This window comes from Condylostylus longicornis, unplaced genomic scaffold, assembly GCF_029603195.1.
Source record: "Condylostylus longicornis isolate FDR11 unplaced genomic scaffold, ASM2960319v2 ptg000004l, whole genome shotgun sequence".
Classification (NCBI taxonomy): domain Eukaryota; kingdom Metazoa; phylum Arthropoda; class Insecta; order Diptera; family Dolichopodidae; genus Condylostylus; species Condylostylus longicornis.
Window position 1 is genome coordinate 18,117,226 of NW_026577973.1, and position 17,893 is coordinate 18,135,118.

General features: G+C 23.1%; 1 protein-coding gene across 1 annotated transcript in view; it reads right to left on the reverse strand.

Annotated features, from left to right (window-relative positions):
• LOC129613633 (transcription factor mef2A-like) overlaps positions 1-17,490 on the reverse strand; it is an 81,268-nt gene extending 63,778 nt beyond the window's left edge. Inside the window, exons 1-2 of the mRNA XM_055527775.1 lie at positions 16,616-17,490; positions 12,484-13,479 (exon numbers count right to left, since the gene is read on the reverse strand). Coding sequence (XP_055383750.1) covers positions 12,484-13,479; positions 16,616-16,618 — 999 coding nt within the window. The 5' untranslated portion in view covers positions 16,619-17,490. The remainder of the gene's footprint in view (positions 1-12,483; positions 13,480-16,615) is intronic.
• Positions 17,491-17,893: the final 403 nt, after the last annotated feature.

A 17,893-nucleotide genomic window follows, 5' to 3' on the forward strand; every position in this document is an offset into this window, starting at 1 on the left:
TCGTTCATTATTTCAATAAATAGTCAAAAAATGGACTATTTTTAGAACTTTGATGGAGTAGATAGGTGAAAATTTTCTTTAACGGAAATAGGTTTCAAGTTATTTTACATGTATTTACATATAAAATTTCAACTTTCTATCTTGAAAGGCGTAGAAGTTTTGTAAACATTCCCACGGGCAGACGGACGGACGGGGCAGAGTCAAAAATTTTTTTTCAAAATTTTTTTTTAAAAAATTATTACTAATATTATTAATAATATCGAAGAAATAGTTGTGATTGTGTGAGTAAAATTACTGATTGTGAATTTATTTTATATTTCTTAATGAAAATTTAAAATTTAGCGTATAAAAAATACTTACTAGGAAAAAGAAATTTTCAAAAAAATTTAATATCTGTTTATTATTGCTTACCTGTAAAGAAAAAAAAAATAAAAATATGACAATTAATAATAAGGTATTCAATTTAAAATAAATTCAATAAAATACGTTTGAAAATTAAGAAAAAGAAAAAAGAAAATAAAGTTACTTAAAGATTTCAGTCACAACACAAAGCAACAACAATCAAAGATTAAAATTTTCAAACATTTTTAACAATTTTGCATGCAATTCTTTATATATGATTTTTCTGAATGTTTTGTGCAATGAGTTCTGCGCAAAAGATTTAGAGAAATTTTCACAATTACAATTATTTTTTTATAAGAACAGAAAGCCAAGTCGGTAAAGTCAGTAGGTAACAACTTGTCTTATTACAAAAACAATTAAGATTTTCAATTAAAATATTTAATCTTTTATTTAAAAAGTTATTTTAAAACTCAGATTTTCTGCCTTAATATTATAAAGATGATTCCGAAATCTCTTCAACTTTAAATTATTTTTTTATTCCATTTCCAAATTAATTTTGTTATAAAATTTTTTAATTCAAAGTTTTAATCAACGAAAAAAATGACTTTGAATTGCAAAATTTGTAAGGACTAGTATTGTAAAAAGTACAAATTTAAGTCTCGCTAACAAAACAGAAATGTAAGCATATTTAATAATTATAAGATGTCGTTTTTATACTGTTCAAATTAATTAAAATATATTAATAAACTTTATTATTTATTCTGAAATAAAATTATTTTGTTTTGTAGAAAAAAATATACTTTAAAATCTCAACATAGATTTATTCTATTCCTTGACATATTTGAGATCTCTGTATGTATACACACACACGCGTATATATTCCCTATATTTATTTTTACAGTATACTTTAATTAAAATGTCCTTTAATTAGTTTATTAACTTCATTTATATTTTTATCTTCCAATTTGTTTTATTTCTGTGATTTTCATAGTTTTCTTTTTCTGTTTTATTCCACGTTTAATTTCTAAGCACAATTTTTCTATATATATATTTTGCTACAAAATATAACGATATAAAAATTATTAATTAAAGTATAAATAAAAGAGGAAAAACTATAGAAATAAAATAGACAAGAGAGAACTTGGTCAAGAGGTCCTTTTAATTAGTTGCATCAGTAAACTTAGCCGTTCTATGAAAATGTTAAAACAGAATAAACAAGAACAATATAATAAAAACTAAGCAGAACAGAAGAGAAGTAATAAAAAAAAAAACACACGGAACACAACAAATATTTACGAATTATTAATAGCAAAAAGAAAAAAAAAAGTGACCGCAAATGAGAATCCTGTAAAAGGATTAAAAATTTAAATGAAAGAAGCAAAAATTTTATGTGTATAAATGTGTATTAGTTTTTTTTTGTATACTCCTTATTTCCTTCTTATTTTACTCTTTTCCACTCTAAGCTACCCATAATATTTAAGGAATGTTAATTTAAAATTATTTTCGTTGATAATTTTTTTTTTACTTTTACTATACTCAAATTAACACACGTACATATAAATGTATAAATAAATTTATTTTTACATTTTGCAAATATGACACAGATGTACCCATCTTTTTCCACACATTTTCTCACTTGCATATACATTTTGTATAATTCTGTATTTTTAATATGCAAGCTGATAATCTTTAGCAATGCATTCCATATTATATGGGTAAATTTTAATCAAACGGAGAATGAATAATTTATAATTATGTTATGTATAAAGAACAACAGCAATAACAACAATATTAACAACGACAATACAAATCTGTATAGTAATATTTAAAAGAGCAACATTAAAAATATTTTGTTTACAAACTTCTTGTTAAATTTACCGCAACTATGATGAGAACATTACATTAAAATTTAAATATTGCTTATGCAGACTTCGTATACACGCTAATATACATAATATTTTATGCTTCATATACTAATTATATATATATACATATATAGTGAACCTATACATATACATGACGATCTTTACAAAAATTACAAACAAGAGCCAAATTGTAATAATAATAATTATTCATAATCACAATCAATGTAAAGAAATTCTTCTCAACAAGAAAAAAAAATCACCAACACTGTATAATAATAGTATAACAGCATTAATAAAATATCAACATCATTTAAAAATCATCATCATCATTATAACAATCATTATCATTAGTGATTTTATCAACACTAAATTTTAAAAGCATTGCCGACATCGACGACAAATAAAAATGTATATTATGTAAATATACATATATATATATTTATAGGTATGTGTACAATGTTCACTTGAGTAAAATTTTGTGTAACCAGTATAATTAATTTAATAGAGAGAGGAAATTGCCACAAAAAACGCTAATTCAGGTGAAAATCGTTACGTTTTTCTTATGTTCAATTTTCTTTTTAATTTTTTTTTATTTTGTTTTTCTTTTTACATTTATTCCTTTTACTCTACTATATTTTTATTCTTAATATAAATTTAGAGATATTGTACAAGTAAAATAGAATATTTAATTTACAAATCCGTTTTGAACACTAGAAAAGTCTAGTCTAGAATAGTCTAGTTGATACCTATTAACTATATAGGAAGTAACTATGTATTGGTTTGCAATATGGTGAATGAAATCAGCAATATAAATATAAAACATATTCAATTACATACGTTTACGGGGTTCCTTGAGTTTTCTTGAAAATATTATTGAATAAGTTTTACATTGCACACATGCTATACTGAGAAATTCATTAAAATCGTGCGCTTACTTTCTGAAATATTTCAAAGCAAAAATATGTTTATTTCTACAAAACACACTAACGACAAATAAAATGTTACTCAAATGCTCCTACTTTCGAGTAATTTTTGATTTAGTTTTTTATTTATTATGAACCTAAACAAACTAAACAGTAAATTTAACATGAAATGTAAATTATTTCTTAAACGAAATCAAAAAATTGCACCTTAAAGATGCGGTCAAGTTAACTAAACAAAATATTTTTTGTAGTCTCTTTGCATTATTTTAATTATATGCATAAGTTTGTATATATATAGAGTTTTTTTTACGATAAAAACAAATTTACATAAAAGGGGTTGAATTAAAAATATTTATTTTGTTATTATTCTAAAGTTTCAAAGTTAAAAATAAATTCAAAACATAATTTCTGACATAAAAAATTAAAGTAAGTATTTTTAATTCAAGAGCATTTTATTTTTATAACAAAATTTAAATTATTTATTCAGAATAAAAAAGAGAACGTGCATAAAAGGGCTCGTTATCATCCGAAAATTTTATAAAAAGGAAATTTATTAAGAATGTAAAGTTTAGGAATCAACGTTTCACCATTCCAATTTTAAAGATCAATCAGTAAAGTTTGCGTGTCTGTATTGAATTGTCTGTTCTTATTACTTTAATAATTTGATTTTTTTTTTCTGCAGAATAATCGGAAAAAAATTTATGCCGCATGTTCTTTAAAAAAAAAAAATAAATAAATAAAAACATTTGAAATTTTTTGTATTCTTTCATTCAAACTAATCAAATAAAAATGTTTGTCCATTGTGAAAATTACAAAAGTAACCAAAGTTACAACATTGGTTATTGTATGCATTACAATAATTTATGATTAAATTTCCTCTTAAATTACCTTCGGTTAAGCAATTAGGTTAATTGCATTTTAAAGTTCAAAAGCAAAAGGTTTTTCTCTATTACTTTTTTTGCTTTAAATCAAAAGCTAATCAATTTAATGCGGACTTTGTACTAGATTTTAAAAATAGTTGAAACGATATAACGAAGTTATTATATAATTGTAGTAAAAACAAGTAAAACAAAAAAAAAACATGGAAAGTTAAAAAGTTTGTTCAATATTTTCTCTTCAAATGAATTTTTTTTTAAATCAAATGTTAGAATTTATTTTACGCTTACAAATTTTTAAATATGATGTACAATGAATGACCACCTATTTGAATTTTTACAAAATTAACTTTAAAAATAAATTTTTTTATTGTAGATATTTTGAGAAATAAATACCAAAAATTTAAAAGTAAATTTTTTTTGGAAAATTTTCGCCTAAATGTAAACATTGAAAATGTAGAAAAGTAGGTCTGGCTTAGTGAAAATGTTATTTTTGCAGAACATAATGCTTAAGTGTCTCCTCTAACCTTCAAATCAACAAATACTAGGAAGACAAATTAATCCTTGAAAATAACGGTTATACAGAACAGATTTTTCTATTTGTAAATATTTTTCTCCTACATGACAACTCTGATAAACACCAAATTTTAACTTTTTATGAGCAATATTTTTCACAACCTTAACAAATTTTCTCTACTTTTTTTTCACAAGTAATTACACTACACATTTAATGAAAAATCAATATTTCCTTTATTTTTTCGAATTCGAATCGTCACAAAAACAATAATGTAGTAGTATACGTCTTCTAACCTAAACAATTTGCTCTTATGTCTCAAATAAATTAATTTATAACCATAGTTATAATTGATAAAACGAATGGTATTTAGCACAATGTTTTTTAAATAATAAACTCTTAACTTTCTCCTAAATGTATGCAATTCTTTTAAATTAATATCAATGACCGTAATATAAGGAAATTGATAAATCGCTTTACAAATATAAGGAAAATGTGCTATTTTACAAATAATTAAGCCAGTCGGCCAACTATATTTTCTTTTTAGCTCAAAATCTCCAAAAAGAATTTGTTCGACACAAAAATTCAAAGAAATTCGGAAGAAAACGTAATCGATTATTATTATCAAATATTTTTTGACTTAAATATTAAATTTTTTGGCTCTCCAAACAAACACAGGTATTTTTTATTTATCGATGTACATAAAATTGTATTGATAAAGAACGTATAATTTTCATTAAAAACATAAAATTAAATTCTTGGAAATTCAAAATATATGCAGCAAAACTTGATTATTTCAACATTTTTTCCAGGTTCAGTTTTGTTGTGCAATCGCTGCATTCCTTTTCTTTTGATGAAATATCAAAATGGTATATAAAGATAAAAACAAAACTGGAAAAAAAAATTTAAAATCCCTTCAGTTCTGCATCACTAATTAAAGTGAATGAAGTCAATCTGCTTTATGCAAGAGTTTGTACGTAATCGAATCGCATATAAAATAATTGTCTGAATACTATTTTATAAATAAAACCAGACAAATAAATTGTACATAAAAAGAATTTATTGTAAATTTTCATTTTTTTGAAGTGAAAATTTCAGTAGTTGCTAAAAACTAGTTTTTAGGTAATCGCTAGTGGGCAAACATATTGAAAAAATTTAAAATATTATTGATGTTGCATTAAATTTGTGAATTTTAGGTGAGCTAAGAATTGTACTTAAAAAAATTTTAAGATAATCAAAAAACAACATCTTAGAAATTATTATAAAGGTCTTACAAGTAGTTGTCAAGAATTTCAATATAATGTAGATTGTGTAAAGTTTTTTGTTGCAAAAAAAATTCTTATTACGACTTCAATTTTGTGTACTATTTGGCGAGCCCTACTTAGTTAATTATTCTGCACTAATTGCCAAATTTATTTACAAAGCAAAATTCTAAATTTACAAAATGGACGACAGTAATTGCAATCTTAAGACCTTATTGTACACTTATTGTACTGTATTTGTAAAGTGATTCTTTAATAGTTTGAGATTTCAGAATATTCCTTTTGACTTCAGAGGCCTTTACAGATTTAAAACTCACAAAATATTTAATCGATTATAATTTAACAAAGTTAATTTCTCTTTTCTTCGTGAAATATCAAAATTATTTTATAAAATTTTTTGATCTCTTTGTTTTATATAATTTTGCAGCTACATATTTAAACCAGTTTTTATAAGTGATTCTACACTTGAATTTCTTTTATTATACTTAATGTTATTTTACTTGTAGCTAAATGCCGATATCCAACCATTACAATTATTCTGTTGCAGAAGATAAAAAAAAAAAGAAATAAATTCGAAAAAATGCAATATTCACTGCCCTTCATCATAACTTATAGCCTTTTTCTTTTTCAAATAGATTTTGATTTTCATTTTCATTTTTTACATCCATCCGTACTATGTGTACATGATCTGCGCTTACTTCCAGACATTTCTAAATAATAAATAACTTTACAGCTACGATTGCTTCAGAAATATTAAGAATTCATTTTAAGTTGTTACAAATACTGTCCAGCCAGAAATTTAAATTTGTATGTATGGTGACTTTGTTAACCGAGTATAAAATGAACTTGTTTATTTGTATTTATAAAATTTCATCCATTCTTTATGTATACGTGTGTACTAATTTATGTACGTAAACGTAAAAAGATATACATATATATATATATATATACATATATATGTATGTGTTTCAACTGGTTTTTTTTCTTTTCACGCTCATTGTTTGCTCACAACAACTTGTTTTAAAAGAAGTCGTAAAAAAAAGCAATCCTTTAGCACAAACCACAGAAATCGAAACTAACATTTAAATAAATATCAGTGTACATAAATACAAACATTCGTGTGACTGTTGAAAATTGACTGTTGAACTATTCATCAAAATTCAACAGAAATATTTCAATATGTAATTTTTAGTGTTACCGGCTAAAATAAAAAATTCAAGCACTTTGTAAACAATTATCTTTGTCACATTTGAGAAAATTTCATATTTAGAAATTTTTTAAATATTTAACTGTAAAATCATCCGATTGTACTCATATTAACTTTTGATTGTTGTTCACGATTACAACTTTTATATCATAGGTTGAATTCTATAAATCTGAAATATATTCGTGTTTATAAGTTTATATACACTATCGAAGAAACAATGGAAAACTGTCTATCGGATAGGATTAACTCTGTCGCATAAATTTCATAAAAATTGTGTAACTTTCTAACCAAATTATAATTGATTATAGTTGTAAAACTTTTATATAAACTTTTCATGAATGCTACCAGTCGCTGCATACATAGCGCGTGTAACGACAAAACGTACTCGGTAAAAAATTAAAATGCAAGCTATTTTTATTACTCCTCTGCACAATTAATAAAATTTCATATTTACAGTTTTCAGTTTAAAAATTATCTAGATAAACACTTTAAAATTAATAATTTTTATGGTGACTAGTGATTACAAAATAATTTGCTATTTTTTCATTTTGTTTTCTAATTTTCTCAGCTATAGAATTTATTTCTAAAATATATTTATAGCCAATTATTTTTTCTATTTACATACATATATATGTATAACAAAAAAAAATTTAATAATTTGCCTGGTCATAAAAGTTGAGAAAATTCTTTTTTAATTGAAGATCAGAATAATAAAAAAATATAAGAAAAAAACTCTAAAACACGTTACATACCTAGCTAAAATTTAAACTTGAAAAGCAACTTTTATTCATTGAAGCGGTTTGAAAAGGTTCTTGTCCTCTATAAACTTCTTTTTTTTTTCATTTTGTTTTATTTAATGTATTTTCTAACCTTTCTTTACCATTATTACATCAATACACACGTACACAACATGTATCTAAAGCGTAAATACTTTATTAATATTATATATCGCATACATACATATATTTTAATACAACAATAAAAATAATTGTTATTACTTTATTTTTCTATTTTTTATTTCTTCCAACATTTTAATATGATTATCACATTGTTCGTTTTCCACGCTCTTTCCTCACTCCCTTCCCCCCTTTTTTCTGCTCCTACATATCTTTTCAAGTGACTATTATACAAACAAATACAACTCGACAATATATTATAACTCGTTTTATATTAATTTACCAGTTTTTGATTAACTTTGAAGTTGTTTTTTATTTTCGCTTATGTTGATGATCATTATATTTTTTCCCATTATCATCGAGCGTCATCCGATACTTATACTCGCCCAATTCTCCCCATACCCCTCATCAAATTCAGGGTTTTACAAAGAGTAAATGTTTCATGTTTATAAAGAACTGATTATTTCAGTTGTATTTTATAAACTTGTAAGTTTTAGGTATAAATTTAGTGTATAGTATAGCGACTAGTGACTATAGTGAGGCAAATAAATATACAAAAGAGCGAATAACATAATACATAATAAGTTTTCCTATTAAAATGTTTGTATGTGTATTCTTACACATGCAAATAAATCGTGTGCTTACAAAAATATTAAAAAAAAAAATATTTTTGATGGTCGCGGTCAGTTCACCGGCCGGTTTTCTAGTTTTCTTTTTATTGTTTTTTCCAACTTTTACGAACTAATGAATATAAATGGAACAAAAAGAAAAGAAAAAATGTTTAATAAAAAGAATTAAACGTGGAATGGAACGCGTTAGCCAAAAAAAAAACAAAATTAAAATTTTGATACACAACTTTTGAAGAAATTTTGTTGTACGTTCATTTATCATAATGTTAAAACAATTTTATTAAAGCCATCCCTTTCGTTACAATATATTTCACTATTAATAAATAATACTGTTTAAAGAAAATTCGTAATTTCTTTCAAATAAGGTAGGTTTAACAAAACATTAAAATAAAGAATTAATTTTTGACAAAAATGAAAAGTCTTAGTTCTATTCCGTCTCTTCTGTTAATGTTACTCATTTCTTGTATTCTTATACATATTTCTTCCACCAAAACATAAATACACACACATGCATAATATGTATTTAATATTTTTGCAAGATGTAATAAAAATGTTACACCATATTTCAAATAATTCAATGGAAGAAAAAACCTGATGTGAACAGCATAATATGACTGTATTAATATGAATAAGTATGTACGTATGTATAAAATTTATTAATTATAATACAAAATGGTCTCTATTGAAAATAAAATTTTCGGAATCCAAATTTTCGAAGATAATTTCATCATCTCTCAACAGACTGAATTCAGATACAGCATTTGTTTAAATTGCAGAGAAGTTTCATTTGTCAATTTTAGTCTGACTTGCATACTTTGAACATTTTCATTTTTTATGTTCACAGGTTTAAACTGATCAAACTCGAAATTGCCAGTGCATGCCTCTTAACAGATGAAAAATTTTATGTCGGACTCGGAAATGAACACAATAGAACTGTATGAGCTCTGTGAAATTTGAATATTTTTTTTTGACCACGTCAAATGCAATTTGATTGTTCTCTGATCGTAAAAACGAACACGAATATTTAGCTTTGAAGGATTTTAAGTAAAAAGACGGACACAAATTTATTTTAAGACAGATTTATTTTTAGAGAAGTATGTACATCTAGTATGCTCTGTTATTTCTCGAAATTCTTGACATACTAAGAATGCATACATATATAAGGGTATATATGTATATAAATATGTACTTTTAAAATGCACATTTTAAAAACTTTGGGAAATTTTAATTTTTGTCTTTTATTCTCAAGGTTGAAGAAAAAGGGCAGCTTACTAGAGTTCGTTTCCAAAACCTAGATTAGTAAGCCTAACTAACTGACTTATCAAAGCTCGTCGAGAAATTTAAAAATTTACACAAGTTTCTTTATATAATATAAGAAGTGGTGCATTTTCGAACCGTAAATGTATGAATTATTAAAAGGACTACAATAATTATAACGTTTTAATGATGTTATAATTATTAAATAATTAAATTATAAGGTGGGTGAGCATATCTCTCAATTCGCACAATTAATATTGCCTAACATATGGCGGTTCAAAAAAAATGTGAAAAAAGCTCGAAACTACGATTAGTCAAATTTATAATTAGAATTTAAAGTTGGAATTAGAATTTTTGATATATGTTGCTCAGGAAACTGTAAAATTTGTTTTGATATAAAAATTATTATGATCTAGCCAATTTTTTTAATAGCTCGAAATGAATATTCAAAAATCATTTATTCTAACAAAAGAAAAAAAAATTTTCAGCAATTTTATTTTCGCTAAAAATGCATTCGCAATTTTAATACAAGGTCTAAGTCTTGATATTTTTGTTATGTCAAGGTTTTAATCAGAAATTTGTATCTTTTACATTTACATACGTACAGTGCATGTTTCCACTTAAAAATATAATTTTGTAGTATTTATCTACTAACCGCTGGGTAAACTGATTATTAAATAGTTTTCTTTTAGAACAATTTCTTATCAACAACACTTTCACTTTTATTACCGAGGAGAGATATTTGTAAATTGTAATTTGATTTAAATTATTATAATTTTAATAATTTGTAATTTGATTTAAATTTAAAGTAAAGCGCCAAATATTCGCCAATCAATAATTACAAAGTTTTTAATGTAAATTTCTGTATCGGATACATGACTCAGATTCAAATTACATAAAATTTGTATTGTACATGTACAATACGTTTAATGACAAATTATCCTTTAAAACTCAAGCAACGTATATGTACAATAATAACATCCATAATAACAATTAACATAAGCGTATATTACATTAGAAACGTATATTAAGATAAATTGAACATAAATCTAACTTGAGATAACTTAAGATAACTTAAACTTAAATTTAACTAAAACTATTTACTAGATACATAGATATAATAGGAAACTATTAAGACTCGATATATATAATAATACTGAGAATTGATTTAAAACGAGCATTTTTCATTAAAATAATTAAGTTCATGATTGACTTCATCCAAATCATTATCTTTTGATGCACTAACAAGACTAAAAATACAATTGCGTTTGAAAGAGAAGCAAATTTTAGGGGCATAAACAAAATATTGTACATGAATGAAGAACAATATACTTTTATATATTATTCATTTTAGATGGAGTATAAATTTAATAAATATAATATAATAAATGATCGGCACAAATATGTAATTTATTATTACTTAATATATAAATGGAGTTTTTGCAAAAATATGCTAGAAAAAGAAAGAAAGAAAATACATATTAACAACATCGAGCACCATACACTCCAATCATATACACAAAATTTTTTCTGCACAAAATCTAATTGTATGACCATAAAAACTAATTAAGTTATAACATTTAATTACAAATAATCAAGCAAATTAAAATTAGAGAAATTAAAGTAACATAAAATTTGTATATATTATGCATACAGTCACACAAGATTTTATATATATATATATATTTTATCCTGTAATAAAAACTAGTATTGCATATTATTATTGTATATATATATATATTAATGTTAAAATATTTGAATACAATATAATTAATTACGAAATTTTTCATATACATTAATAAAATTAAGAAAAGAAAGATATTTTATTAAAGACATAGTGGAAATAAGTATATAAGTAAGCAATAAATAAACGCTCAGAATAAGTAAAAAACTTTTATATTACATTAACATAAGGCTTTATGCATACATACATAAATTAGATATCAATTACACACGTATAAGTATATAATAAGAAAAATAAATACATTATTTATAATGAAAATATTTATTAAATGTAAAATTATATAAATTATATTTTATAATATTATCATTGTGCAAATAGTATATTTATTCGATTAAATTTAATTAAAAAGCTAATATATATACTAAAGCATTATTGATTTATTTAATTAATTTTTGGTAAATAAGTAACGGTATTTAAAAAATATATCATGATTATACATGTATTAAATATAAATGTAAAATTAAAGAAATTTTATACTAATTATATACATTTAATTTATATTTTCTAAACAATACAATAATGAAATTAATTTAGATAATTCAGCTAGTGTGTATATATAACATAGAATTAGGTAATAATAATGGTTTATATAATAATGTTATATTTATAAAGCACATATGTAGCACATTATATACAATAAAAATTAACCAACATACATACACGTATGAAGAAATAATAATTTAAAGATCATATTAATTCTTAGTTTTATTAAAATACATAATTACATACATATATACAATATAAATAATGAAACAAATGCACAAATAAGTAAATAAAATAATAATTAATATTAAAAATAATAATTGTACATATATATAAAAAAAATTTCCCATATATGTATGTAATAAGGATAATAATTATACAAACGCAGAAAATTAAAAATTCAAAATAAAAAAAAAAACAAGTAAAAAACCAAAAAAAAAATAAAAACAAAATAAAAATAACAGAAAATAAAAAAAAAAATTGTACCTTGTGACTGTTAGAAGAAGAATAAGAATGCGGAGATGCAGAACAATCAGAAGATGAAGAACTGATTATACTATTATTAGTAATATTATTTAAATTAGTGTTATTATTACTGTTACTGTTGTTGTTAGTTATTGTAGTATTAATATTAGTTGTAGAATCAGGATAATAAGTTATATTTTTACTATTATTCTTATTTAGTGTTGTATTTATATAATTAATTTTTTTTAATGAATTATTTCTTATTAATGTTGTTGATATTTTATTTTTATTATATATTGGTGCTGATATTGTTGCTGCCGATGCTGTACAATTTTTCATTTCAATGTCATCATTATCAATATTATAACTTTTAAAATTAATATTATTATTATTGTTGATAATAGCATTACTATTATGATAATTATTATTTGTTGTTGTTAATAAATTATTATGATAACCATTTGTTGTATTTGTTGTTGCAAATGTACCAGCTGGTAATAATGTTATTGTTGTTGGACTTGTTGGTATTGTAAGAAAATGATTTGTCAATTTTTGATTATTATTAGTATTATTATTGTTACTAATACTATTATTATTATTATTGTTATTATTATTACTACTATTATTATTACTATTACTATTAGTATTATTGTAATTTGTTAATGTAATATGTCGTTTTGTCGGTGTTAATGTTGTATTTGTTGTGACAATAGTTGGTAAATTCATTTGCAATTGTTGCGCAAATGCAGTTGCAACTGCTAATTGATGTTGCTGTTGTTGCTGTTGTACAGGTGTATTTATATGTGCTGCTGAAATTGGTGTTATTGTTGTAGGTATTAAATGACGATGTTGCATTTGTTGTTGTTGTTGCTGCTGTTGCTGCTGTTGCTGTTGTTGCTGCTGCTCTAATATTGATGGATGTTGCAATTGAATTTGATGATAATGATGCTGCTGATGTTGTGGTATATACATTTGATGTGGCAATTGAAGTTGACTATGATGAAACTGTACAGGTTGCTGTTAATATTTTATACATATATGCATAGGTATACATATATATATATATATATATATATATATATATATATATAAATACATATGGAATAATAATATTTTAACCAAAAACTTTAAAAAATTATATCGCTTTTGTTTATTATTATTTTTCTATGTAAAGAAAATAAAACCAAAATAATAATTCCAAAAATAACGCAAGTTTCTATATTAAATAATTAAGAATTTATTTTTCAATTTGAAAATATACAAAAAAAAAAAAATTAAATTCCTTCTAAAAGTTTGATTTAATTTTCGAGATTATAAGGATAACTAAAGATTATAATATTTTGTTGTTTCTTTTTTGTAGTTTATTAGAATTTTCAAAGCGATTAAATTATTAGCAACAAATTGATTCAGCGAAAATGCACACATCACATTAAGATTCAAAAATTAATTTCAGACTTTTTCATTAATTTATAATATATTTATGCTATGAATAAGTAAATTGTAATGAGAATTTTCTATAAATTTGATTGTTGAATAAGAAAGATTTTGAAAAATTTTGTACAAAATGAATACACAGTAGTTGTATAGTTGTTAGAATTATAAAAAAGGAAAAAGATCGGAAAGATACAAAATTTGCAGTGCCTTTATGCCAAAAATTTGATATATATACTTTGTTATTATATCATAGATAACTAATTTTGTTGTTACGCGATTTTACTAGAAAAAAATTTTGAAAAAATAAATTACTCAATTTTAACAATTTCTATAGAGTAACAAATAATTTGGTAACATGAAATTTTAAAATAATGTACATTCTTTAATTACAGCTGACAATTCATAGAGATCAAACAGTGTTGGTGTTGGTTTATAATAATGTCTACATAAATTTTGAAGCAGATGCCTTTAAATTCACACGATTTGTTTTATACAAAAATTAACGTGCATAATTTGCTTTGATAGAGATTTTTAGTTGAAATCAAATTTTATTTTCTAATAGAAAATGCATGTCTGCAGTGCTATAGGAAAGTTTTTGTTGAAAATTAAAAATCTTATAGATAATGAAATAAAACTTCATAATTAATTTAATTTTTTTTTGAAAATTTCAGTATTAAGGGATACATTGAATACAAAATACTTAACAGGATAATATTACTGAGTTCTTACCCGTTAAATATCTTTATAAAATAATTAAAAATTTTAGAAAATTTTCAAATTGTACAGCTTGCAAACTACATAGTTTGTTAATTTATATTCAAATTAAGGATCGCCTTGAACTACCAAATTAATTTTTACGAATTGCAACGCTCAATTAATCTAATACAATGGCGGTTTAAGAAACTAATTCAATTGTAGCTTAAATAATTTTAGTTATCGTGGAAAAATATTTTTTCTTTAGATAGTTAACATTAGATTAAACTCGGCTTATAATAACAAAGAAATATATAAAATTTTATAATTTTTTTTTAAACCATATTTTGTACACAAAATTTTCTTGCACAGGCCGAATTCAAATTTAGAAACAAACTTTTTTTAATATAATTTTATTTTAATTAACTAAGAAATGGTATCAAGTGTACGACTACATACCATATAGGCACTAGCAAACTTTAGAATAAAAATAAGAGTATACATAGTTAGTTTAAGAATTTTAATTACATAGAAAATAGAAATTAGTTTTTACTTTATTTAAAAGAATAGAAGAATAGAGATTTTTACATATTTCCAAAATGGTTAATTCTTATATAGTTTTTGTTTGAATAATTTAAAAAAAAAAAAAATTGTATAAAAACATTTAATTTTCTGTTATTATTAATGTAGGTGTAATAGTTGCTAAAAATAATTTAATTTATTTTTATTTTATAATTCAACGGATATATAGATAATATAATATATTTAATATATTAATAATATATAGTAAAAATTTAATAAATTTAAAAAGTAGTGAGATTTAATATTTTAATATAAGATAATATATAATTATTAAATAAAATGATTATTACAAGAATGATGGCTATTTATAGAGTAATATTAAAAAAAATAAGAAAAATAAATAAATATTTTTTAGGATAAAAAATTAATTGTATAAGTATAGGTATATAAATGATCTTTGACAAAAAAAAAAATTATCACATTCACACAATAATCAATATCAATGGAACGAATTTAAAGAATTTAAAAACACTTTTTGTTTTTAGTATTTAAAAAAAGAATTGGAATAAATCACTGCGGAGTAATGAATAAAAAACCAAAATTTTTAAATTATATTACAAAATTGCCGGAATTGAATTCTAAATTTGCTGCTACGCTTTTGATTTTATAGATGTTGATTTATACATTTTATATTCAGACATTGAGTAATAACACTTACTATAATATTCATCTATTACTCACAATTTAAGTCAATGAAAAATCATTCAAATTTTGATTAAAGTTCCTTTTAGTTAAAAGGAACGAGTTCATGTAATTTTGAATTGGCTAGTAATGCTTTTATTAAACGGCAAATAGAAGCTCTGTTGCATTTATTATTGACAGCAAGAAAAATTCTACCGATATTGAAATCTATTAAAAATTGGAATACATATTTTAAAACTGAAAGTTCTTTAAACTGAAAATTATAGAATTTTTAGGAGAACTGAAAATTTTAGGAACTCTATTATCCATTATAGAATTTAGTTGCAAATCAATTAAAATTCCCAAAGAACTAAAATTTGTAACTACATTTGCCGAAATTTAACCATTTTGAGACATTCAATAAAGAATGGAAATGATACTTTATTGGTAATGTGAAAAATTAAGGTGCAATTTAAGCGCTAGTTATAACTATATACAGAACGAAATAATTATATTGCAAGTTATTTTAATATTTTTAAAAGTAAAAAAAAAAAATTATACTTTGTCATGAATTCAAGAGGAATTTCATTGCCACAAATCGAATTCGTATAAATATTTTTGTATTTATATAACACATTTGCGATGCATATTTAGGAGAAACACTGTTTTAATTTTTATACATTACTATAATACTCTTGTTAAAATTTTGATGAATCATAATTAACTCATTAAAATAAAGTTACTACGGAACACGAAATTATTATTTAACAAGTAACTATTTTTTTTTTTTTTTTTGTTTTTGTTTGGAAATATTTTTTCTCACCATTATTTCTTTAATATTTGTTGTATTAGCTGATGCAGGTGATGTCTGCTGATTTGTTGTTTGTTGATGTGGAATTGCTGTAGCCGCCGCCGTTGTTGCAAAATTACAATTAACAATTGGATTAAAAATATGTGGATTTATACAATTTTGTATATTTGAAATACCACTATTTTGTAATGTACAATTTAATATTGTTGATGGCTGTAATAATTGATATTGCTGTGGACTAATATTATAATGTTGATTATGATTATTATTATGATTATTATTTATTTGCTGATGTGATTGTAAATGTGTTGCAAATGATGGTATTGTATCACTTATTTGTATATTATTACAATTATTATTAATATTATTTTGGCTACTATTATTGTTATTATGATTATTATTATTATTATTAGATGTTGAACCGCACAAATTTATTTCTGTATAACGACTTAAAATTAATGTTGGTTGTATTGAATTAATAAATTGTGCACTTGCTGCTGCTGCTGCTGTTGCTGCTGCTGCTAATTGTGCTGAACAATGTCCGCAAAAACAATATTGTATAGTTTGTGTTTGATTTTGTTGTTGTTGCAATTGTTCTTGTAAGTTTTGTGTTTGTTGTTGTTGTTGTTGTATATATTGAGATTCTAATAAATTTGTATATTGTTGTCCGTCAATTAGTCCAGTTGTCGCAGTTAAAGGATAATGATAATGATTATTATTATTATTTAATAAAGTAGGTCCGCCAATATCGTTTGTATTATTTGTTGGCGTTAATAATTGTTGTGTTGCTGTTGATACAGCATATAATTGTTGTTGCTGTTGTTGAGGTAATGCAGCCGCTGCCAAAAAGGGGGGACAAATAGCGAGGCCCGGTGGGAAATACGTTTTTGTGAAAATTTAATTAAATAAATTTCAATGTATGGTTTTTGATTTTTTTTCTTTACTTTTTTTTTGTGTTGTTGATTTGACTTTTGGATTCGGGAATTCGACTATATTGAGATAATAAATGATTTGATCTCAAAATGAAAAGAAATATATTAAAGCAAAAAATCGGTCCTTTTTATAATAAATTTTTTTCTTTTATTGATCTTCTCTTTTTACAAATGGGAATCTTATATTTTGAATATTTATTTAAAAATTAATATTTTATTTAAGTTTATTTTTAAATTTTGAGTATTTTAGACACCTTCAACTAAAAACAGAGATTCACATTTATTCTGATAATAAAAATAATAATAATGAATTTATTATTTCCTTATTTGATTTTATATTTTTTGTATATTTGCAAGT